Source organism: Athene cunicularia (genome assembly GCF_003259725.1).
Source record: "Athene cunicularia isolate RWA chromosome 2 unlocalized genomic scaffold, athCun1 chr2_part1, whole genome shotgun sequence".
In the NCBI taxonomy this organism is placed as follows: Eukaryota; Metazoa; Chordata; class Aves; order Strigiformes; family Strigidae; genus Athene; species Athene cunicularia.
Window position 1 is genome coordinate 35778024 of NW_020799095.1, and position 24307 is coordinate 35802330.

The 24307-nt window shown below is 35.7% G+C and overlaps 1 protein-coding gene across 1 annotated transcript in view; it reads right to left on the bottom strand.

Moving 5' to 3' along the window:
• ARMC4 (armadillo repeat containing 4) overlaps positions 1-23814 on the bottom strand; it is an 88490-nt gene extending 64676 nt beyond the window's left edge. Inside the window, exons 1-9 of the mRNA XM_026843716.1 lie at positions 23566-23814; positions 22321-22478; positions 20731-20926; positions 20049-20155; positions 19461-19597; positions 18315-18431; positions 15323-15544; positions 13474-13610; positions 13126-13270 (exon numbers count right to left, since the gene is read on the bottom strand). Of these exons, the coding sequence (XP_026699517.1) occupies positions 13126-13270; positions 13474-13610; positions 15323-15544; positions 18315-18431; positions 19461-19597; positions 20049-20155; positions 20731-20926; positions 22321-22478; positions 23566-23789 (1443 nt within the window). The 5' untranslated portion in view covers positions 23790-23814. The remainder of the gene's footprint in view (positions 1-13125; positions 13271-13473; positions 13611-15322; positions 15545-18314; positions 18432-19460; positions 19598-20048; positions 20156-20730; positions 20927-22320; positions 22479-23565) is intronic.
• Between the last annotated feature and the right edge of the window lie 493 nt (positions 23815-24307).

Below are 24307 nucleotides of genomic sequence, written 5' to 3' on the forward strand. Positions count from 1 at the left end.
TTTAATGGAATCTGCTCTGTGGTACTGAGAGAGTTGGCTGATGCCAAAGACCGTGACTAGTCTGCAGAACTGCAGAAAAAACCTGGTGTTAACAATGGAACACAGCATAAGTATTACCTATCAATATCACAGTGCTGTCAGACAAAAAAGCAAACTACAGAGAGACTTATAACCAGATTTGTAACCACTAAGATACCAGAAACCATCTTTCTCCAGTTTGGCACTGATAAAACCATAGTTTAAGTTCATCCTAGGTATCATACTTCAAAAAAGGTACTGACCAACTAGATGAAGACCAGAGGACAGCAAAATATCTCAAAAGTATGATCTACACAGAAAAACAGGAGGAACTGGAGTTGTTTACTCTAGAGATTAAGAGAATAAGAAGGTGGTTTAAAGAACAGCTACAAAGACAATCATCTGTTCCCCAGGCCTATTGTGACTAAGACAAGAAATAATGGGGTTAAATGGCATCAGGGCTGATTTATGCTAGGTATTAGAAAAACTTTTGTAATGGTAAGAATATTTGGATTTTGGAATACATTGCTTACAGCAGTTATGAAATCTGTCACAAGAAATAAAAGTTACAGAAATATTTGTCCAGAAGACACAAAAAGAATTGATGCTGTTTTGGAGGCAAGCAGATGGAGTAAATGACCTTCTGCATTCTTCTCTAGCCCTATTTTCTATTGTTTTTTTTGTGAACTTTTATTACTATGAATTTTTGTAAATATTAAATGGTTTTGATCAGTATATCCTTCTCTTCTTTAAAAAAAAAAAATGATTGATCCATAATAGTTAATAAGATCATAGATACAGACAATAGATAATAAAATATACAGGCTTAAGATTTCAATATTACATGTCCCATCCTAATTAAAACCATTCCTAGTCAATAGAAAGTTTTAAATTTTGAAACTATGATCTCAATTCAGTAGACTAAGAAAAAAAGATACAAAATTTCCTCTAGAGTCATCTCTGGAAAGGGTAAACATAGTTAAAGTTTTTGCAGATGATCTCTCAGAGGAGGAAACATTAGCTTTTCAAAGATAGCTGAGACTGTATAGGAGCTATGCAGGAGACCTATGGAATATCTAACATGGTACAGTCCACTTTATGGCAGATATTATCCTGTCCCTTTTGTGTGAATCCTCTGATATCATATATGGCCTTCCTACAGCACAGACCTGTATCATAGTTAAGGACTGTCACAACTGACACTAGAGAAAGGATGGTTTTATGAGAAAGGCACCATACCTGGACTCAGGATAGCAGTGGTCCTTGAGACCTTTGATGAAATTCTTGCCTGCTACTGACCAGATGCCTTTTCCTAGTATCTTTGTTCCCCACTTTCAACTGAAATCTAAAGGCATTATTCAAGCACAAGTAATAAAAGCACTAACAAGATGATTCCAAATGTGTTGCCCAATTTGTAGTAAAATGCACATACATGCACAGAAAAATATAAACATTACAATAAAGTTATACTGTATTTCAGTTTCCTGAGAGAAAGGTTTTGACTGCATGGCAATGTGAAGGATTTTTCTGTTCAAACCTATGGCTGAGGTTTATTTTGCCATAGTGAAAGATCATTTAAGTCCTGGATAGTTACCTTAACATGCATGTTTATGAAAGTAAGCCTATAACTGAATAACAGGAAAAAAATTACTGTTTGTGGGCAGTTTTGTCATTCTTATGTATAATAATACCCTACTTTTGATTATGTTTATATAATCTGAATAGCAATTACAATATACTTGACAAAATTAAGAGCAAACATATCAAGTCAATATCTTTTTAGAAAATATTGAACAAACAAAATAGTTTTCTGTGATACCTAAAAGAAACTAGGTCAAATTATAGAAATGTTTATCGTTATACCAGAAATTATTTAATTAAAAGTCATTAATGAAATGAAAAAACTCTGAGAATTTTAAGTGGAATCTCAGCCCAAAATATTATTAAAATATTGTCATTTTATAAAACAAAAAAGCCAAAATAAGTAATAAAGTATGAAACAGAATTCTTCATTTGCACCTTTGTGACTTTTTGATTTTGTGTTGAACTTTACTCTCTCAAATCACAGACCATTTTATAATTTTCCAATAGAAAATTCTTCAAATTTTAAATAAATTCTAATAAAGCTTAAAGAAAGACTGAGTATTGCAGTATAATATATATAATATTCTTCAGCAAGGCAATTTTTCTATGCTAGTGAACCTTTAAACACTTTAAACAGTTTTTGGTTTGGTTTAAATACTACTTCTAATTTTTCATTTTAGTTTATAAAACATACAAGCTGCAACTTGTTAAGAGATGAGTTATGGACAAGTATAACTGAGTTATGAAATAATTCCCTTCCCTGTTTCCTGAATCTTCTGGTGTTCTTTGGCTACAGCCTGGCAGTATGTAAACTATACAGATTAATATAAGTAAAGCCAGTGGAAAATCACAGGCATCACAAAATCCAAAACATTCACATTGGACTAAAACCATGCACAGAAGCTGCATGGTTTTAGTGGCAGATGAATACCTAACGCTGACCCTTCACAGTGGCAGAAGTGGCATATAGGTTATGACCCAAACAGTGAGTTTAAATTGTCACCATATTTTATGAAATTGAAAAGAAATGAGTTTCCAAACAAAAGAATAAGCCTATTATCTTCTGAGTGAACCAGAAGGTTTTGTTAGGTAACTCTTGAAAGTTCTCCCAAGACATATTATTATTCTGTTAGCTTTCCTTTTCTGATTCATAGTAATTGGATTCTGCTATAGAGAGGTAAAAGTCAGTGTAGTTTGTGTGCAACATATGTACTTCTACTTCACAGGACTAGTAATAGTAGAATGTTTTTCCCAGTAACTTCTCAAACTTCAGACTTGGACAGAAGTGAAATGCTGACCCCAAAACCACAGAAAACCTGTCCAAGGTAACATATAATATCTTAACAGTGCAAGTTTATCTTATTCTCAGTTTTCAGTTTAGGAGTGTATTTCTTCCCAGTTGCATCTGGACAATTTTGTAAAGACAGTGAACCATGCTCTTTTCAATCCTACATAAATTTGAAAAAGAAAAATATTGTAATGTGAAAAACAAACCCACAATCCCACTGTGATTTCTAGATCAGATCACTGCAACAGATATTAATTCGGTTTTAATCTAATTGATCCATCAAAACCTACTCTAATAGCAAAATGTCACCATTCAAGAGAATGTGTGAGCACTGAGGTCATTCTGAGTTTTAGCTCTGGCTTAGGTTTTAGTTACCACAGACCACCTGTAGTACCTTTGGTAGCCATACTGGAGTTGAGACTTCAGTTTATCTGGCAAAGTGCCTTGTGGTAACTGTATTTATAGAGTAAGATTGTCTCCAACTCACACCATAATCTCCCAGTTACACTTCACCATGAATGAACTCAGCTTCAGCAGCCAACCTAGACTTCCTCTGCCCACCACAACAGGCCCTTAGCACATGCGAATTGCTTTACTTAATGCACAAACCATGACCTTCCGCCATTCTTTGTAAGAGAAGCCACCCTCCTTGGAACCACCTTATCTCTCCAGCAGTACACTGCCTTCAGCTGCCACTATCACCAGCAGAGATGGAGACCCTGAACCTGATTTACCTCAGTATCCTTGATGATAGGGCCACGTTTCTGAAAAATGTTTCCTGAACAAAGCTGGCTGCAGACCTGAAAACCTCTGCAAGGCCAGCAAAGAGCCCTTTTATCAAGTTTAACAGAATCAGGCCATGGCACTCAAGACTAACTTTATTCAACCTAAAACTGCTGCAGGACAACTACTGTTGTTCTGGGCTATCTCCTTAAATTTAAATATTTGAGTCCAGTTACCTGTAAACATTTTTTTTTTTTATATGAGAGTAGTCTTTATCTTCCTTCGTTCCTCCCTTTCTGCTGTCAGACTCTTGCTGAAGTCATATGTGATGTTACATGAATCACAAGCCCTTGAGAAAAATTTACCTTACAGTAATCCTTCAACAGCCTTCAAAATGTCTCTGACATGAGCAGTGAACACCTAGGGCTCATGGTGTCCATGAGTTCTGCTTCGCTCCCAATTCCTTTCCATCCCATACAGAAGCCATTTACACTGCCAGTGCAATCTCCCTCCTAAAAGATACCAACTAGCTAAAAGATACCAACTGAACAAAAAATGTTCTTTCAGGAAAACTGCTAAATATGGCTGAATTTGTTTTGCCAGAAGAACAAGCAAACAAGCTCTGAGATGGATTATATGCCAGTACAGATAGGTGAGAACAGCTCATTGGGCTAATATAGACCAAAGTAACTCAGAAGGCAAAGATATGAACTTAAAAGTGATTCTGGGGAGAAGTGAATAAAAATGCTGTTTCTCAGAACAGTGAGTAACTTAGATTTGTATGATACCTCAAAGAAAGGACACATGCATATTTTAGTGACCAGAAGGCAGATTAAAATCCTTTGCATCTGTGTAGAAATTACAGATTTTTCACTTCGCTTTTCTGATTGCTCAGACAGCATCAGTCTCAATCAGATGTCACAAAATCTCTGCATGTTGCTATTTTTTTTGTCAGCTAATTCTTGCAAATTCCTTCCAGATGTTTATTTACTCCTTCTTTTCTCAAGAATCCAGATAGCCTCTCTCTTTGTTCACCAACATAGTATCAGAAGAACCATCCTAAAAATGTGAGGATACATTGCAGCCCACTCCCTGAAGAGCTTTAAAGGCAGTGCAGCATATGGTGATAAGAAAGTAAAGAGCTGTGCAAAGCCAGCAGGTCTGGTCTACTGAAACCCTTTTGAAGAACTAGAAGCAAGATAAACCTATAGGAACCTGGTCACATGCATATTGTCTATATAAACAAAGCTCAAGCACAGTCACTAAACTGGCTAGGCCAGTTATAACATAGGTATCTCACAGATTCCCATCAATTAATTCTCCCATTAACTGAGGACTGCCAATTAGTTTCTAAGTCTGTTACCAAAAAGGCTAATCTTTATAAAGTACTCCAAGGAAAAAAGGCGAGAAAGCATGCAAACCCCTACTTCCAAATATATAAAGAATCTGGATTAAGAGCAGGCCTTCAAAGGACTACTTCACATTACACTCACTGATGATTTCATATGCACAAGACTGTGGGGATGGGAGTCATCTGTCTAAATTCACTCATCTACAGCCATCCTACATTCCTGATAATTAAGACCGAGTCATCTATAGCCATCCTACGTTCCTGTTAATTGAGATCAAGTTGAAAACGTGATCCATCTCACTCTGAATTAGATGCTTAAAATATCAGATGAATCACATCCTTAAAGTGCATATTTTTTCTACTGATCATAAAGGTAGCCTTGAATGCCCAGCTCAGCTACAAACACCTACTCTGTTTATATTTAAAGCTAGGTGAGATGAATCCAAATCTAGGTATTGACTTTTATGTCTTGGCGCTAGAACAAGGATACAGCCCCCTCCCTGCCTTTGGCCACTTCATCTGAGGAAAACAGAGCATATATATATTTTTACACAGAACATGCAGAAATTAGCAGGAAATGAGGATTGAATGAGAAAGAGAAAAGGAGCTATGATTATATTTTTTAAAAAATCCCACACAAACAGCATTACTGGTTTTTAATTTAACATTGATACTTGTAAATCCCAAAGGCAGACTTGGAGATGTGACATATGCTGCCCATAATACATATGTACTGCTTCCCTTGTGTGACAATGTGAAACCTGCCTAAGCAATTTTGATTTTGTCTAGCACTTGGCTCACGAAGACAATAAAATTCTTAATGTTATTACAGATATTTTATTTTTATGGATCCAACTCATTTGGGAACCCAATGAAAGTGAATCTGTGGAGAAATTTTAATGAGGTTGAACTAGGAAGGACCTGTGCCTGTATAGACTACTGGAGAGCTAGCACACAGTTGAAGCTTCATAAGCACTGAACAGACAAAAAAGACGGTATCATTTGAAGACATCCACAAAAGATTTTGCAAGACCAGCCAAATGATACCAATAGTTTACAAAAAACTAAGAGACAAATGTTCTCTGGATAAATAAAACAAACTTAAAAACTGAGCTTAGTGAGAGTGTAGGAGAAACAAATATAGATGAAGACATGGCTGAAGCACAGGCATGCTTCTGAAATAACTGTGTATGGTAAACTGTGATTAAATTGAGCCTAGACTCACTGTGGAACAATTAAGACCAATGAAGAATGCTGTTGTCACTTCTTAAAACTCTTGGTAGCTTTCAGACACAATCATGTTCTAATTCTTTAGGAAAGCCAACAATTTGATTGCCTAATTCATGATTATAAAACCTTAAATCAGACTGAGACAGCTGTGGCAATTTACAATTACTTTAGAGGTACAGTAGTTATGGTGTCAAAACAGTAGCTTCTTAATTTACCCACTTTTACAATAGAATACAATCCTGCAGAAAGAGGAGACTCAAACACCAGTTATTTTATATTCTTTCCCTCAGCCCTTAATTTTTGATATACCATCTCTTCTTACTCTTTTTTTGTTGTTGTTGTTGAATTCTACTTTTTCTTGCTTCTTTTTTCTCCAGTTCTATCTTGTCTTTCATCTCATCAGCTATGAAACTCTTAGGAATGGGTGACCCTCAGAACATTAATTAAACCTCCACTACGCAGAAATTCATCAGAGTAGGTGTTAATGGTCAAAAATCAACTGGCTGTTATGAATTTTATATGTCTCTTGTGATGAGGAATGATTGTTTGTACAGTATTTTGAGGAGAGAGCTATGCAAGTGCTTCAGAGTTGCCAATTATAATAATAATTTGAGAGGTCACCATTTGCCAATATTTCCTACCCAGTAAATTTATCATTAAAAAAATTTCTTTTTCATGACCAGCACTGGCTAAGTTGTGAAAAAATATATATCTTAAGTATAAAATGCAGTTTTCCCATATTTTTATACCCTTTTTTTTTTGAGTAATCACATTTCCTGAAATTGAAAAAAAAAAAAAAAATCTTGGCCAATACTGGAAGATGGGAACTAGAAATGTTCAAGAACAGTGGAGAAGAGTGTGATATGAAGGCTGCCATGTTTGCCAAGGCTGCCACGTTAGCCAAACATGTGCCTAGAAACACTAGCAGGTGGAATATAATTATGTCTCATACATTTGGTATTTTCTGAAAAACAACGGTCTACCATTTAGCCGAACTACAGCAAAATTTATTTTTCATCTTGATCTTTCAGTTCAGTTGAATAACCTCCTTCGTATTACCCCACCATATACTTTCAAAAGGGAAGAGAAAAGAGTTATGGTTAGATACTCTACTAATAAGGTCAGGTAAATTATCTGCAAAGTTGGTCAGCCCTGAAATAAATTAATTACACAGTGGCAAAATTATTTTATATACAAAAATATTTTATGTGCACTTATATATTCTTCTTTTGTATTTAACAGCTAAAATACAATTTCATGCAAGTCTTGATAGCATGATATTATACAGAAAAAAAAAGTTAACTTTTCCAAAGATTGCAGAAAAAATAATATAATGTGCAATATATTTGCTACAAAGATTAGATATTTACTTCTGCTATTAGATTCCAATATTTGCATCTATTCCACATCTAGGGCCAGATTTTAAGATTACAGATAAATTTATTTGATATTTTTGCACACAAAATAACTTCTAAGCTGGTTATGTATCTGACCAAATTCATAACTTCTATGTTAATCACTAAGTATCCAATTATAGTTGTGAAGTTCACCCACCAGTAACTCTTCCTGGGAATATGAATCAACAAGAGAGAGCTAGTTCCTCAGAATTTGTATTTGCAGTTCACTGTGCAGTTTGTTGTTCAGGAATATTCATAAACACTAGAGATTTTATACTTTTTCTATCACTGCCACAACATTTTTGAGCAGTATTACAATGTGTAAAATAAGTAGACAAACAACTGGTACTTTAGTGGGAACACTGTAACACTATTTTTTCTTGTCTTACAAAATTTAAAATTACTTTTGGTGTAGTTTCACTTTAAATGAGTTAGTATTTGAATACACATTTTATTCCTTAGGCTAACATGTTCGTGTCTCTTTTGAGGTTCTGCATTTTAGAATAAAACAGACTTCTCTGCTAATCCCAAAATACAATCGATTTCTTAATCCATGCATAGTTCATGAATCTGATTTAAATTTTTATAATGAGTATTACTGTAATCTTAATAATTTGGAACATTTCCAACACCATTATAAATTAAGAAACTACACTTTTCCATTATGCAGTTAAAAATATTGTGTCTATCCTCTATTTCATACAAATTTTGAGAAAAATCTGCAAGCCACATCAATGTCTTCGCAAGTGCCATAAATTTCTAATTGGTTCATATAAAAGAGTTGTATACACCACCTGTTAAACCACAGGAGGGCTGAGACTGGTACACAATTTTCATTTACACAAGAAAGTAATAATTTATTCTGAAGGGCTGGATGTTTTCTATCACAAATTTTTATGAGGAAGATATCTATTTTTCAGATGTCTAAAACCTTAGACCTCAGATGTGACCAGTCTCAGAAATAAACTGTGACTGACTTTATACTAATGCATAGTAGAGAAGTGTGCAAACAGTTGTTGACTGCTGCCTTCTTTCCCTCCAAGCAGAGAAATGTCACATTGTGCTCCCGCCTTGCATTTAAGATTTGGTTCTCAAATGTTCTGAAATAGGCTCCCTGTTTCTATAATAGTTTGGACCTTCCTTGTCCAAATTCTTACCCTTCATGCATACATGGATTTCCTGCATCCTGGTTTGCACCAAGCCCCTAAATTCCAACCTCCAGATGTCTCCCCATCTTTTCTTGGGGAATAAAACTATTCCATACTGTTGATCAACAATATCTACATGAACCTCTCATTTCAGATTCTGCATCTTATCTCCTGGCAGAGCCTCCCTGCATCATTTCACTAGTTGACCTTCTGCATTTCTAATCTGTAACTTTCTTCCCCAAGAATGCTAGTGCCCTCCGTGTACAAAGAGCACAGCTGGGGATCCACTATTCCTTCCATCAAGCCAACACACAGTTGCATTTCCCTAACTGATAAAATTGAGCTTCCTGAGAAAAGGAAATAAACTCTGCTGTGGTGCAGCAGCCACACTACATGCTCCTGGGTCAGCTCTGCTCACACTGCAGAGGGAAAGCAGAAGTGATGGGCAGTAGGTCTTGCCTAGCCAATGCTTGCTGCAACACATGCACCATAGCTTTGATCTCTTAAGACTTTCATTTCCTTGAGCCAATTGTCTAGAGATATGTGAGGACTTTTAGAGCTGGAAAGAAAAGGGAAGAGGCAAAGAGTAGAAGGAATATTCCTGCCTCCCTCCTCTGTTTGCCATCTTTATATAATATCAGCCAAATACAGAGGGGTATCCTGCCAGCTACAGAAATGTTGCTTGAATGCAGCAACCTTCCAAAGGTCCTGCCAAAATGCAGTTGTGGAGCAGACCTGAATACACCCAGTGTATCCCGCAGTCCTTTCAACCTTTTCCTTGTCCAGTGAATGAGATTTCACTGAGTCATGTGACCACAGCCTTTTCCCCCCCGCTCTTGGTCCTGGATGGTTTGCCAAGATGCAAACACCTGCCAAGAGACAGCAGGTTTGTCCACCTATGACTCCACTGTAGAAAAGAAACATAATGCTGTTCTGGGAATGAGGTTGTTCAAACTGGCGTAATTCAAAACAGATACGAAATTAGTGAATATTTTACATGAAGTGTGATGTTTGACTGCTTTCACTAGTGTACCCCTGAAATAAGGCCAAAAGTAGAATGATGTTCCAGGTAAGAAACTGAAGGAAGAATTCTATAACTGACATGGTCCTGCAGAACTCTATCCAGAGTTCACCCTGTCATAGATGTAGATATAAATCACACCCTTACAGGGAACCAAAACCAAGCAGCACATGGGTTTAAGGGATTAAAGACTTATTCTGGAGATTGGAGTTATTCCTGGCTTAGTCACCAGCCCCAATTCACTTCTCAACATCTCAATTTTATCTCAAAACTGGCAATAATCAGTGCTCAACGGCAGGCAGCACAAAGCACTGTGCCCAGCTTTCACCCTTTTTTTCTCTCTCTTTTCTTTTTTTTTTTTTATCAGTGAACATACCAGCTCTGACGCAAAGAAGATTCTGCATTTCTTCCTGATGTTCACCATTTCTAGTAAAAAGATCATTATAAAATGTGACCACTCTATTCCTAAAATTTTTCACATGTAAAATGTAGCACTTCCTCTAGAAATCTAATACCTCAAAGCACTACTGTAATAATTGTGAAATCTGAATCAGGCTCTTCTGAGTGAATCTCACTGTTGCAAACATAAATAGGGCACTCCATTCCAAGTTTATCTACTCTAGCCCCAAAAGATGCCTAACACAGCACCAGCACCAAGCTCACTGATCTATCTTCACTGTCCTTAAGTCAATGGGGAGACATGGCAAGAGCACACATGCTCCATCTTCTGTTTCACAGCCCTGGGAAGCTTGAAGGTAGGACAAGAAGCCAGACCACAGAAGCAGCTGCTTCCCAGTGGAGCAATTCCAACATGGCTGCTCTTTCCCAGAAAGGAGGGAGAATGGAGAAGGGCAAAAAGTCAGGAGGGAATTTCCCCTGCACTGGAATTTTCTCTCCATGAAGAGATATACAAATACATAGCCTACAGGCACAATTCACAGGATCTAGCAAGTTTGTTGTATGCAGGAAGCAACCATCTTTTAAAGTTTTAATGACAATCTAACATTGGTATAAAAACTAGGTATCTTTTTGGTTTAATGGAAGCTTTTTGTTTGCAAGTTGATCTTTTATAGAGTCTTGCTGAATTGTGATTCATATTTACTTTAGCAGACATTCAAAAAATGGTTGCACCTACAAATTTTTATATTTTCTAACAGTATCTCAAACAAATTAAGGCATTTATTACATTTTTAAGATGTGAAAACAATGTATATGACCTTTGAAGACACACAAGCCCTCTGAAATTATTGCTTCTATATAAACATGCTTGTAGATACTTAAATATCACAGTCATAAATTTATTTTCTCTTATGTTGCATGTGTCATGAACACTTGCCTACATGAACAACAAGAATGCCAAAAAATCTCCTAAGTCTGGCCAGAAGTGCAGTATTTATACTTGAATTAAAATGAATTCCATGTGCAAGCTAAAGTAGCACTCCATCAATAAAACATTTCAACCACTGTCTGTGGTATGGCACTGAGGCATCTCTTTTCAGCTTTATCTGACACTAGGGATTTCTTGCTTTACGTAGCTAAGAATCAACAGAGAACTATTTTAAGTATATCTTCCAGTACTTTGTTTAATTTATATCTAATTTAAAGAACTATTGGAAGACTGGGTGTGCAGGAATACATAAACAAGTATACATTTGAATTTTCACAACGAAACCTTTTCATATTATGGAATTTTGTATTATAAACACTTCTTAACAGGTATCACAATTTGATAAAGAATGTTCCCCTTTCTTTTTCTAGTTCTGAGCCATTAAGTAATTTTGCTTGTTGACAGCTGGAACAAAATATTTCTAAAACAGAGGAGCATGAAAAATATATTTTCCTATTTGCCATTCTCACTCTTCATTCAGAATTGTTTCATGCAAGTGTAGATATGTTTCAGTATTGAACCAAGTCCAATACTAAAATCTAAACATGACTATATGAAGGATCTAGAGAGGAAAGGGAGTTTGAGGATTATGTAACGAGAAGAGCCTCGTCAGTAAAAAGGGTGGTCCACATATGGGCCAATGAAATGATTTCTGGGAATTTGTCAACAGTAATGAATTTCAAGTACCCTCTCCAGGAAGACCTTGGGTCTTTACTAAGAAGTAGCACAGTTATTTCGGTGAGTTCCCAGAAAAGTACAAAGAGGTGGTCCATAACAAAGACAGAAGTAAGCTATTAGTAGACTGAAAGATTTGAACACAACACCTTGAACATGCAATTGTATCACACAAAATGCATATATTGTGTGCCCAGCATTAGCGGATAGCCGAGAAAGTTACATGCTGAATGTTACACCAGATTACACTTGCAAAAGGTTATTTTAGCATAGCCAAAATGACACAAATACAGCGGTCCAAGCTAGAAAATATAAGGCACAAAGAACTGTAGAGACTTGCTTTTCTGTGTCTCTTTAGCTACAACCACTAGCATAGGTCCCAAATACGTGAACTGAGAACAAGCAGTGTGAGTGCACTGAGAACTATTTAAAAGACTGAGTTACTCTTCTACAATGGTTAAAAGACTGGAAGGAGACAAAGCTTTGCTTATTCCTCACAAGTATTTCTGTTCAACCAAATGCCAGCACCATCATTTTATCAGTCGGATGTGTATACTCTGTAGCTGTACTCAAAAAAAGCCAAATACACCAGCACTTTTATTAGTAACTTACAGTACATAAATTCCAGTACAAACTTGTAAAGGAATTTCTCCTGAGGGAAAAAAATAGTTAGTTTTAGAGTTTTCCAGAATAGTAGAGGATTGTTGGGTTTTTTAAATGTTTCAGACATACACAGAGCTCTAAACATCTATATTTATAGGTTCCAAAAGATTTTCAACAAGTCTGTGTACAAAACCATTTTTTTGTTTTAGAGGATGCCTGTTTATCATATTTATCATACATTTTCTTGTCCACTAACAGCATCTATCCAGACACAAGACCACATTAGAATTACTTCAGTCATACATTAATCATAGTTGATGAAAGACTTTAGGCAAGTATTCAGTTTTAATAAAAACTCTTGAAAGTTATTATCCACATAAAGAAATATCTTGGAAAGTTTCACCCAAAAAGCAAAACAGAAACCCAATAATTAGTAAAGAAATTATACCATCTTAAGTTTTAAATAACACTGAACAGATGGTTTAATCTAAGGGTCTATATAAGCCAAAAATAGCAGATAAAAAAAAAAAAACATGATAGGAAAGTCCACAGTTCCAGGATTTGAACATACTACATAGCAGGGCTATTCTAAAATATACGGAAGGTGGAAAAGATGAGGAGCTGGTCTGCTGTCCTCAGATGTAGAAGGTAAAGAGTAGCTGCTTTTTTAATATAAAATGTATCAACACTTCTTATTTACCTTTAAATATTTTGCAAGTTTCTGAATTCCCCAGTATTCTGATGGCAAATCAGTGTTTCCTTCCTGACGACGCACAGGCTGTTCTTCATCTTCCTCAGTCTCTGAGGAACTTCCACTAACATCTTCAAACCTGCCTGATGTTTTACTAAAAATAAACAGCATCACCCATTTTAAACAGCTATAAACTAATATGTACAAGCACATTTTAAACAGGTATCACAACACTGCCTAATAACAGAATTAAAAAAATATAATTGATGTTGCCAAATACTAAGTATGATGATAATTACTATAGATATGGAAAACAAAAATTTAAAAACTGAAGGAAGAAAAATAAGTAACCCGTACCATTTTGAAGCTGGTTGTATTTTAACAGATGCAGAAGAAATGCCACTGGCTTTCTTTTTGATTTTCAGAGACACAGTACTACTTCTCCCTTCTTTTTCAGTATCTTTTTTTGCGGCCTTGTCATTAAAACATGTATTAAAAAAAAAAAATTATATATATATACATAGAGCCAAAAAGCTATGGTTGGACACATATTATGTCAGTACATATGAGCTTATGCACCTACACAATACATTTCATGAAAAAGAAAGTATGGTGTGTCTTAATTGACTAATTTTGCTTTAATAAAATAGTGAAATATTAGAAAAATTATATTATGCTGACCTGTATGTGATACAAGAACAAAGAACAAATATATGCAGACAGAACACAGGTCCATTTATGCTAGGATACCATGATCAATACCATGATCATGGTATCCTAGCATGACTAACCATGACCAATAGCAACTATCCAGGTAGCAGCAGAATAATAATGGAAGAACATGGGAATTATTTTTCCCAGATATTCTTCTGCAAATTGTGATTCAGAGAACTCCTGATAGTCCTTGTATTAATAGTTTTGGATGGATTTTTCTTCCATGAATGTGTCTAATTGCTTTTTTGAGCCCACATAAACAAATGGCCTCTATCATCCTGTGGCAAAGAATCTGAGAACCTAGCCATGTGTTGCATGAAGAAGTCTCTCCCTTTGTTCTGAACTGTTCTCACTGGCTCATTTTCATTTGATGCCATTTATTCTTGTATTAGAACGGACAGTGACTATCTGTTTCATATTTACTGTCTCCAGTCATTATTTTTTAGATCTTACTGTCCCCAAGTCATCTTTTTTCCAGGCAGAAGAGTTCTAGTCTGCCTAGTTCTTCACCCACTGAAGCTGTTCCATAGCTTTGATCATGCTGAATATAATATCTTTTGCTTTCCTCATATTCCTAGGCCTAGGTGAGCACAATCTCTGCTTCTTTTTTGTCCCTAATTTACAAGGTTGTGAAAACAAAATGTCCTTTCAAGCCTGGGCTTGTCATGCCATCACAGTCACAACAATAAAAAAATACTACTCCTCATTATTTCAGCCAATTTCACTCTAACAACAGACCATAACAATGACTGTGGAAAAAGATAAGCTCTTGTCCCTGGAAAACATTTTTTAAACTGATGACTGTAGGTCACATCCAAAATCTCTTTTAAAAGTTTCTTGCAACATGTCAAATTGGCAGACTTGAGAAGGTACTGATTTTTTTAACTGGGATGGCAATCAAAGCCTTTCCTTCAGATGTTCTTCTTCATTAACACAAAATCAGGAAACATTTGGATTTCAGGAGACAAATCCAACAATATCCAATGTATGTATACTTTATTTCTGGGCGTCTAAACTTTGAGTTAATCTCATTAGTGAAGACTGTTGCTAAGCAGAGCTAGAAAAGTGGCTCATATAATATGAAATCATTAAAAATTGGTATTATAAGTAAGAGTCATCCTGGTTTTCCATCTTGGATCTCTTTTGCCTCTTTCAGAAAGTGTGGTTTGGATTAGATTGTATACTCTGTCTTGATTTAAAGGGCATTTTACACCAAAAATATTATAATATCACAGTACTGGAGTACCAGTACTGCAGATATTTGCAAGATCTTTCCCTGCTTTGCTGTGGAAATGACATAACATCATCAAAGTTGTTGCATGACAGAAGAAAACTGAGAAATCTCTTTGATAGTGCATACTCTCTTCTCAGAAATTAACGTAGTAAAGTTTGCTTTATTGCTCCTAACTTAAGATAATAATGCATGCAGTCCAATCATCAGCACAGTTTAGAGCGATCTATAGGAAAATTCAATTATAAAGATAACTACTTATCTATGGGAAGCAGAAAGCCCAGTATTCTTCCACTTCATAGATGGCTCAAATTTATTCTTGTCAGTCGATCTCCTTCTTGCTGCAGAACTTTTCACTTTCTCACATACATTCTTTTCTGTAAAATCATAAAGGTTCTGGGATTGGCCAGAGACCTTAGCGTCAACTACTTCCATACATTGATAATTCTTCTCATATGTTGGTTCTTTAAAAAAATTATATTCCTAATAAAAGATGGAGACATGGTTTGTCAGTGATATTGCTGTATGAATAATGCATATTAAAGCAGTAAACTATAAGCATAATTCCACGATGCTGTGCTTAAAAACTGCATGTATTAAATGTAGAATTAGATTATAAGCATAAAATCAGATTGCCTTTAAAAGAATTAAATATTAATCTGGAAAGTAGCTGTTACTGTGTGCAAATTAAAGTTTTTGAAATAAATGAACTAGCTGAATTTGGAACTTCCTGAACAAACCTGAATACTGGGTGTTGTTCAGTTTCTAATATGTTAAATAATTCGTGACACAAGAACTTTTATAGAACCTAATTCCAAATGAGTTTTAAGATATAAAATTGCAAAGATGGTCATTCTGCTTTCAACGGATAATTTATCTAAAAACTATTTCCCTCGATAAAGGATTTACAAAAAATTCCCACAAAAAAATAATGAACATAAAACTGAAAATGGGCTATGATAAACTGCTAGACTTCAGTTCCAAGTAATTTCAGTTTATATAGTTTAGAATTAATATAAACACATTCCATTCAGGTTTTTTTCATCTTCTGTCTCTCAGGACAAAACACTGTTGAACAAGCCACATACAAGAATGGAGCTGAGTGGCACCTACCAATCCCTCAGCTGTCTGTGTCTAGTCCCATGGCTGATCAAAAATATCCAGAACAGAAAGGACTATTGTCAACTTTTATTCTCTGTTGGAACATATTCAATTTTTACAGGAAAGACAGCATACAACCATTACTTATTATTATTATTATTATTGCAGCTGTCACTACCAGATAGGTGAAGACATTCCTTCATGTATCTGATTCAAGGCAGTTTTAAGGAGACTGTCACAGTATGGTCTGGTTTTGACTAGTCCCTGATGTGAATCAGCTGTTCCAGGCTTGCTGACCCAACTATCTAATCATAAACTAACTCATGCTAATTCTCTCATCCTGAAAATGTACTCTAGACAAGGCAATTTAACACATGACAAACTAGACAAACCACCGGGGAACTGATGCTGTAGCTTGACCAGCTAAGCACATTAAAAATGGTTTCCTACAGCACTATATGCCAACACAGTAATTCTAAACGTTAGCTTAAACAAGACCAAGAAGGTATTATAAAAGTTAATTGGTTTTGCAATATATGTGTATGTAATTAATTTTTTGAAGCTCTTCTCTCCTCAGAAAATAAATCAAAACTATTTCCAGTCATTATTTAATGCAGACAACCTTGGAAATACAGCTTTTCTCTGCTTTTCAGAGTTCTAAGATTTTCCCTCAAATACAAATGCTCTGCAGCTCTACAGTACTGTTTAAATTCCAGTTTTAGAATGTAGAATGTACTAAACCAGCTCTTCAGCAAGCCAATATGGTATGATACTCCTAAACCATTAAAAAGGTATAATTTATACTCTTCAGCATAAACTTATTTACACAGTCAGGGAATACTAAGTGATTTATATGACAATTGAAGGAAAACAGGATAAATTCTATTTATCTACTCTTACTTAATCAGTGTATACATTTTTGGAATAGCTACAGTATCTTTATAAGAGCAGAAAACCAGTGAAGAAAGGTATTTGTAAAAATGATTAAATTATTACCATATTTTACCTTTCAGGACCATCAAATGAAGCCAAATCACTTTGAAAATGTATTACCAGTAACTGTGTCTAAAAACATTCATATATTGTCACATTTATTACATGTAAACCAATATGCAGACATAGGATTTAAAAAATACTTATCTATGGGATAAATAAAACAAATTTTGGAGGCTACTGCACTTTCAGAGTAACTTACAAATTTAATTCCATTACTGTTAATATAAGCTACTGTATTTATGTGTATAACTCGAAATGCTCTATTCTTTCAGAACTGACAAATATCTATATCTCAAAAAAAAAAAATTAGCCCTACATCCCAGAAAGTCAGAACTAAACAATGAGAAAATTTTCCAGTCAAATACTTCCTTCTCGCAATAATTAAAATTGCATATAAATAACCACTACAAAACTTCTGACAGGTTTTAGCCTGTAATGAGTTTTACCACCAAGTTATTAATCTGTTATAACCACACTAGAAGTCTGAAAAAACAAGTTTTTATCAGGAAAGATGAAACAGCTAAAATTGCAATGGCACTGTGTGATTTTAGCTAACGTAGAGCTCTAAATAAAAGCCAAAACACTTGCATTTTACAGTGGCTAAAGTAACGTAGTGTGTAATCTGGATGCATAACTCTCAATTCTGATATTTAAATCAGGCAGTTTTCATAAAAAACTTGGGCTATTATTTATATTGGGGTTACAAAGAATGAAGATAAAAATTTAACTGGTTTTGATCACAGAAAAATATTGTCATAAAAAGCTGACCTTTTCCGTAAGGATATCATATTTTCCTGCTTTAACATTTCCAGTGCCCCATAAAGAATAACACCAGAAAATGAGAAAAACTTTTTATGCAAAATTAGAAACTGACCTTACATGTTGGATCAAACCTCATAATAAGGTATGACACAACGATATGTGAAATCGTGTATTATTTGCTGTTTACAAAAGGAACATATTTAGTAGAAACTGACACCAACCCAAAGAAAAATAATATATGCATTTCAGAGTCTTTAAAATTCTTCAGTTAATCACAGATTTATCTTTGATAAAGAACATAAACATTCAGCCAGGTTTATAATGTGATTCTTACCAATGTACAATGTACGTTTGTACAAAGTAGAATATACACCCAGTATCAGTAAATACATACCTGTCTAGCCATATTTTCTACAAATCTAGGTGATCGCTCCCTTAAAAATGTAACAATATCTTTATATACATCACTTTTTCTTTCATAATGAATGTCATCTTTACCCTTTAGCTGACCCTTAAAAAAAGAATAAATTCAAAATTATTAATAGTATTGCCTTACACAGGTAAATTAATCTGCATCATGAAATAGTGCTAAAGAGCACAGAGATCATACTGTAATGAATTAGGCACAGAAGCCTCATGCTCAGCAGAGTCCACCAAACTTCAATAACACTTTGTAAAGATGCATGGATCATCTCCATGGATCTCAACAGATAATCAAGATCTTACATAGAGTTCTGCAAGTATTTACTATCAGTTAATTGTGTAGTTCCACTGAAAAGAATTTAGGGCTTATGGCAAGCAACCAAGTAAATAGGAGCTTCCAGTGCAGTATGGCAGATGTCTAAATGATCAGAAAATAATGCGACCTGACTAGCCTAAATTTTATGAGCTTCATCCATTAAAAACGCACTAAGTCAAAATTTCCCTGGATTTTTTAACTCTTAGGAAATCAACTTGGGGAGTTACGCCTGATGGACATCAGTCTCTCTTCCAAATGAATGTAAGATTTCTGGTCACTGCTTAATACACATTGGGGACTATTATGCCTAAATAAAACCTATCTGTAAAGGAAAGAGGTAACCAAAGTAAAAAGTAGAAGGGAAGAGATACTTTCTAAAAAGATTCCACTGAAAGGAGAAGGTACTGCTTATCATTCATAAAAAGACAAAAGCAAGCTGTATTAGCCACACACAGTAATACTAAACCTCAGATCAAGAGCAATGAGGCACTAGAGAGGCATCTAGACCCACAGTACCTTTAAATAGGAATAGTGTGAAGAACGGTTCGGGCACATTTAAAGACTAAACAAACACTGCTAGCAAAGAGTGCAGGACACACTCATAGTATAAAACTTACAGAAAAGGCATTCAAAACATATGTGAAAACAAGCATACGTTTATTACTGTCTTCTCCTTCTGTAACAATAAACTAGCTCTGCAGGTCTTACGGCCTCAATACCACTACCCTAAACCTGATTTGATTTTTGATTTTAACACATAAAAATATTCATTACTCCATGGTATCCTTTATTACTACTTACTCCATTTAAAAACACTCCTGCTGTGCTGCAAGTGACATACAAAGGATCTGTGTCATGTGGTCTGATGACTAAATAACAAATTTCTCCATGCACTTGTCTCCAGGGAGGAGCTCGGCATCCATTAGAGAATATGTAATCTGTAACCAATTAGCATTAGTGTTTCTATCCAGTTTAAAAGTACTTTTTAACAGTTACACTTGACGATTAATATAACATGTATACCAATCAAATTCCCAAAACAATACCTTACTCTTAAGAATTCATATGGTTAGGAATTAATCATGCAAAACTCTGTGACCCATGGCCTGATTCAACCAAGAACTGCAAATGTGCTTAGCACTTTTCAGGATCAGGGACTCAGTTCACTTCCTCTACTTCCACTGATTATATTCATATAATTGGAGATTATTTCTGCAAGTAAAGGCTGAAGAACAGCATTCCATGTCTGAAAATACTTTTAATTTTACTTTATAACTTTAGAGTAAAAATAAACTCTTTACATTTATTACTGAAATCAATTTAGCAAATTTCACACAGAAGTATTTTAATAAGGGTATATATAAATGTGAGATATGATCAGAACTGGACCTGATGTATACTCCAGTGATTCCAGTACTGTATCTCCTCCTTTCCCAGAGAAATTCTTGAGAAGATTCACTTCATTATTTATAGCAGCTGGACTTAGCCTTATGTCTCTGCAATTAATAGAAAATGGTCTGAAATGTATTCATGGAAAGGATATACTCAGAGAAATCAACAGAGAATACTACATGATTTTTTTCTTTTACAATGAGTCTTAATAGCAGCAACAAAAAACTGGAAATGGGTCATTTTCCATTGTTTCTCTTAATTTTATCTGTTAGTTTAGTGCAATTTTAGTTCCATAGCTAATATGAAGTTCTTCTAACTATGAAACAGACTCAGCATAATACTTAATATGCTTCCATGAAGAAATAAACATTTCCTTAAAAATATTTAACTGTAACTTTATTGTTTGTACAAATGACTTCAATTTGCTACCAAAACACAAAACATATGCACTAAAAAACCCCACACTCGTGGGCACACACTTGCATACCCACACCTACAGCAAAATCTTCAGAAAAAAAGACCTTTTTTCAGTAACTTAGCGAATAGTGAAAGTTATTTCAATAAATTTCTTTATGTCACACCAAAAGCACATGTTGTGGGTTGAAACCAATCTGATTTAACAATAAAACCAAAAAATGCACTGGCTGATATGCTTAGCTTTCATTTGAAATGCACTTACTGTGAAATTTGTTTCAAAGAACTATTAAGCAGTTGCAAATCCAGCTGATAAAGAAGAAGAAAGATTTTCATTTTCATCTCTGTTTCAGGGTCATCATCTTTTTTCACTTTGTCAAGTAAATGCAACATGGACATATCTTCTCCTTCAACGGTCCCATATTCAGAGCCAAGAATTTTCACTATAGGATCTCTGTTAGCTGTAAACATGAAACAGAATCATATAATGTGATACTATGTTCAAAATGATTAGGCAAGACAAACACTTTTTGTCTCTCACTGTATGTTCAAAATGATTAGGCAAGACAAACACTTTTTGTCTCTCACTGAATAATTTTGATGTTATTAATTTACAATAAGAACTTTAATAATGTGCAGTTATTCAAATATCACTCTATGATGTATTCTTTCAGATCCCTCTGTTGTAATTTGAAATGTATTTTTTAAAATGTGACAATATTAAGAAAAGAAATTTTTCATAACAAAATTGGTTTTCACAACAAAGATGAAGATTCATTCAACCGAGAGGTGAATATTAAATACTTCCTTTTATCAACAGCCCCCGTTCCATAAACTATGCCTGGCTGATCACCAAAACAGGAAATCAATGGGTTTAACTCACTGAAAATTGATCATTTTGGAAATATGATTTAGTGTTAAAAGAACATCTTTAAAGTTTTCCAGCAGCATTCCCAATGGCCACATTACTTCCTCAGCTATGCCAGCTGTTCTTTTCGGTAAACACTGACATAACTGCATGTCAATGGGTTTTACAAAACTATTTTCCTCTGTTCCTGCAAATGAAGTGCATCTGTGAAAGCCTCTGCATGATACCCTGTCCATATTATGCTTCCCTATTATTCATGGTTGATCACTGTCCGTGACAGGATCCTGGATTAGATGGATCTGAAATCTGATCTGGTATGAGCATTTATATTTTAGTATTGCAGATGCAATTTCTACTAATATTACCAAAGAATATTACTGATCTCTTCTACCTCCAGTGAGGACATTCAACTTAGTATATCAAAGATCTTCTTGTCAGTTTGAAAATCTAGGACTTGAATATGACTCAGTAGAAGTACTCATACCTATGTTTTAAAAGCCACTGTAAGAAGGACCTGGAAATGCTCACTGTGAACCTTGTGCAGATAAGAATGTCTTAAGCATATAAGTTTTTCTTTGGCCATTTTTTAAGGATGTAACATTTCAAAAGAGGATTAAACTACAAACATAGGAAAAACTGATATTAGCCTCCCATAAGCCATTCTTTTTCAGAAATTTAAACCTACTACTGTCTGTTGCAATAGATCGAGTATTACTCAGTATACATGAATTTGTATATGACAATCAACAGTTTTAACTTTATTCCATATTTCTCTGTTGTTGATTTCTATGAAACTAAAAGCAGAAATAGAAACTTCATTAGGTTCTGCATCAGCACCTTTAGCCACCTTCATGAATCAACACCTTCACATATACTTAAAGCCAAGGCATGCCTTTCTTCACATTTCAAAAACATGAAGGAGAAGACATACTTTTTAAGACAGAGGAAAGATAGATATATATATATATATAAAAAAAGAAAGGAAACCTTCAAGGCATGCCCGTGCTTCCTTTAACTTGTTTTCCATAGCAATTTGTAGCAAATGGGACAGCTGGTCAAAACTGCGAACTCTGAGAGTTGATGCCATGAGAAGAAGCAATGGTTGGCCATCTTTATCTTTGGCTTCAGACTGAACAGTTGCTCCACTAGAAGAGTTAAATGGTATCTTTTTAAAATAAGAACTTTAATAAACAGCAAATTTTAGAGAAGAATCTGGAACGTTATTTAAGCTTCACATGATAAAGCATATACAATTTCTTTAAATTGCATGTCAGTAAACTTCTGAGGTAGACCAATTTATTCACTGCAAATCAGCAGGTGGACACGCCTGAAGGAGGCTGGGACCCCATGCCTGGAGCAGGCTCCTGGCACGACCTGTGGACCCATGGAGAGAGGAGCCCATGCTGGAGCAGGTTTACTGGCAGGACTTGTGACCCTGTGGAGCAGTTTGTGAGGAACAGCAGCCCATGGGAAGGACCCACATTAGAGAAGTTTGTGGAGGACTGTCTCCTGTGGGAGGGACCCCATGCTCGAGCAGGGGAAGAGTGTGGGGAGGAAGGAGCATCAGAGACAATGTGTAATTAACTGACCACAACCCTCAGTCCCTGTTCTCCTGTGCCACACGGGGGTAAGGATGCAGGGAAAATTGGGAGTGAAGTTGAGCTCAGGAAAAAGGGAGGGGGCAGGGGAAGGTGTTTGAAAATTTATTTTTACTTCTCATTATCCTACTCTGACTTTTGATTTGCAATATATTAAATTAATTTCCATGAGTAGAGTCTGGTTTGTCCACGACAGTAATAGGTGAGTGATCTCCCTGTCCTTATCTTGACCCATAAACCTTTCATTGGATTTTTTTCCCCTGTCCAGTTGAGGAGGGGGAGTGACAGAGCAGCTTGGAGGGCACTTGGCAGCCAGCCAAGGTCAACCCACCACACAGGAGCCACTCCTAACACTAACAGAAATCACAGGGCTAATCACAGACACATGTAGTTAAAAGTCTTAGGAATAGACAGTGCAAGTTGTATAAAAGATTAACTATGTCTGTTTCACAACCAAGATAGTCTCAAATTCTCACAAAATCCTACAAATTTTAACTCAAAATTTTCAATAGAATCGGTAAAACCCCCACCCATTTCAGCCTCCCAAATACACTAAGTCTTTATGACAAATGAGAACAGTTTTGCTTCATAGTTCACCTTCAACATTTCAAAACACACTGCACTTCAGGCTTACTTGATCAGGTAACCTCTTCCAAATACTGAACACTCCAATTGCGTTTTCCACTCAAGTGGCTCTCTGAAGAGAAATACTGCTTCCTGAGGATGTCTAGTGCTGAAGTCCTCCGCAAACTTAATAATTTGATTTAAAAGAGATTCATTCAAAGGAGTGATTTCGAGTGTGCCATTTCCAGAACCAGCAGCAGTCCACTGAGCTGCTCTTGCTAATGCCGCTCCCATGGTCACAACCAGTATCAAAGGTGTACACCTTAGCAAAGAAACACAGCCAGAGATTGACCAAACTGATCTCTCAAATGATAAATGCAATATGCACTGGCTGCTATAATCTGAAATAAATATAGCTAGGAATGATTAGATCCTTTTAACTCATTTAAATCCCCGAAGTGAGGAAGGGAGAACTGAAGAAAACGCGCAAATTTTAAAGAAATAAGGAAATCGGGTGAAAACACGGGATTTTTTTCATTAGTTTCTGGCGCTTTTAGAAACTTGGGGACCTGACAGCCGAAAGCCTCTGTTGTGGCTGTTAACAAAAGGCTCTCAGGTTCTCCTTGGAAACTGTTAATCCCACTGTTAAAACACCCTACATGCAGGGCGATGGACACATACAACCCCCAATGACCGCCTCAGCACTTTCTTTAAACGGAAGAAAAAGGGGGAGTGTGAGACCCGCCCGTCAAGCGCGGAGAGGCCGAGAGCCACCGAAGTGAGGCGGGCACGGGGAGGCCTCGCCCCTGAGG